The sequence below is a fragment of the Myotis davidii genome, unplaced genomic scaffold (assembly GCF_000327345.1).
Source record: "Myotis davidii unplaced genomic scaffold, ASM32734v1 scaffold1055, whole genome shotgun sequence".
In the NCBI taxonomy this organism is placed as follows: Eukaryota; Metazoa; Chordata; class Mammalia; order Chiroptera; family Vespertilionidae; genus Myotis; species Myotis davidii.
In genome coordinates this window covers 553,828-555,888 of record NW_006286477.1, presented here as the reverse complement: position 1 = coordinate 555,888, position 2,061 = coordinate 553,828, and the positions used below count along the sequence as shown (strand labels likewise).

At 59.8% G+C, this 2,061-nt stretch overlaps 1 protein-coding gene across 1 annotated transcript in view; it reads left to right on the top strand.

The window, feature by feature from the left end:
* The window catches only part of FGFR2 (fibroblast growth factor receptor 2), a 118,100-nt gene that overhangs the window by 40,493 nt on the left and 75,546 nt on the right, over positions 1-2,061 (top strand). Inside the window, exon 4 of the mRNA XM_015560158.1 lies at positions 883-977. Within this exon, the coding sequence (XP_015415644.1) occupies positions 883-977 (95 nt within the window). The remainder of the gene's footprint in view (positions 1-882; positions 978-2,061) is intronic.

Sequence of the window (2,061 nt, the reverse complement as noted above, 5' to 3'; positions counted from 1 at the left end):
CTTCCGCCGCTGCTTCGACGCTGCGCCCCCCTCTCCGCTGTGTCTGCTCCCCGGGCTCTCAAACCTGCCAATAAACCAGCCTCACTGTCTGTCTTTCTTCCCGGCCCGGGAGCCGCTCTCCCGGGAGCTCGGGGACTCCTCTCGGTTTTCTCTGTCCCTTTGGCGTCGCGCACTCGCCCGCGGCCTGGGTTTCTCTGTCACGGCTGGTGCTTGGCTGGCCCCACGGCCTCCACGGTGGGGACGCGCCTTCTCCTCTCCCCTGGGGGCCACGCGGCCACGTGTGGGGGTCGTACAGGGGAGGAGGGTGGTGTGGGTAGGCCAAAGGCGCTGCTCAACCATCCTGCAAGGTCGGGGGCGACCCCATCACAGAGGATGGTCTGGGCCCGGCCGGGCGGCTCAGGGGCTGAGCATCGACCTAGGAACCAGGGGCCTCAGTTCGATTCCCGGTCAGGGCACGTGCCCCAGTTGCAGGCTCATCATCCCCAGTGCGGGGCGTGCAGGAGGCAGCCCATCAATGATTCTCTCTCATCATTGATGTTTCTCTCTCTCTCCCTCTCCCTTCCTCTCTGAGATCAATAAAAAAGAAAAGGAATGACCTGGGTGGTGCTGAGGCATCTTAATGGCTTTTTTATTTTATTTTAATATATTTTATTGATTTTTTACAGAGAGGAAGGGAGAGGGACAGAGAGTGAGAAACATCGATGAGAAACATCGATCAGCTGCCTCCTGCACGCCTCCTACTGGGGATGTGCCTGCAACCCATGTACATGCCCTTGACCGGAATCGAACCTGGGACCCTTCAGTCCGCAGGCCGATGCTCTACCCACTGAACCAAACCAGCCAGGGCCTTAATGGCTTTTAAACACCCTGCGTGCTGTGCAGAGCGAGGACAGTGCGCCTGTGTCGCAGGGAGAAAAGGCCCGTGAGAGCCGTTTGCTTGTGGAAGGCAGTGACTCCCAAGCTGCGGCCTGGGCGCGGTGAGCGAGAGCGTGGCTGCTCGGAGCTGGGCAGCCTGGGGTCAGGCCCTGGGCCACCTCTTCGGAGTCGGGCGCCCGGGCACGTCCTCCGAGTCGGTGCCTCAGTTTCTTCAGCTGTCACAGGGGAATGGTGACGACACCCGATGGACTTCCCACGAGGATTCGATGAGTTCGTGTTTGTACGATGCTCAGAAAAGCGCCTGGGAGTGTTCAGTAAAAGATAAAATCTAGAGTTAGCTGTTTCCCAACAGCACGGCCGGGAGGTTCCAGGGCGACAGTGTCCGTCTCCGGCCTTTGTCGTGTGGATTTATATCCCGCGTGTCCTCCGAAGGGTGTTAGTTGTCGAATAAACCTGAGCAAGGCCTCAGTGACAGAGACAGTCGCGACTCAGACAGGCCAGGGGCGGTGGGGGCGGTGAGCAGGCGGCCCTGCTGTTCGCGGCTCTGAAGCAGTGCCCGCATGGGGGTGTCACGGCTCCTGGTTGGGGGACACCTGATTCTCCCAGCCCGGTTGTGGTGGCGTTGCCCTGGCAATCGGTACCAGGCCTACCCGTACGATCAGTGTGCTAACCCGAGACTTGGGAAGCAATAACATGTAGCAGCGAGGGGAGCTTACGTAACAAGCAGGCTGGGCGAGCGGATCTCTGTCTGAGTCACAGGGCTACCGGCCAGACCTCTGGTTTCCTTCTTCGCTCTTTTTAATCCTCAACTGAGGATATTTCCACTGATTTTTAGGGAGAGTGAAGAGCGAGGGAAGCAGAGAGAGACATCGATGTGAGAGAAGCACATCGATTGGTTGCCTCCCACTGGCACCCCGACCAGGGCCTGGGCTGGGGAGGAGCCTGCAACCGAGGTTCATGCCCTTGACTGGAATCAAACCTGGGACCCTTTGGTCTGCAGCCAACACTCTACCCACTGAGCCACACCCGTCAGGGCAGACCTCCGGGTTTTGATCCTGAACGCCAGCTCCGCTGCCCAGTCCCTGCCCAGTGCTCAGTGCCCAGTGCTCAGTGCTCAGTGCCCAGTGCCCAGTGCTCAGTGCCCAGTGCTGTGCTCAGTGCCCAGTGCTCAGTGCCCAGTGCTCA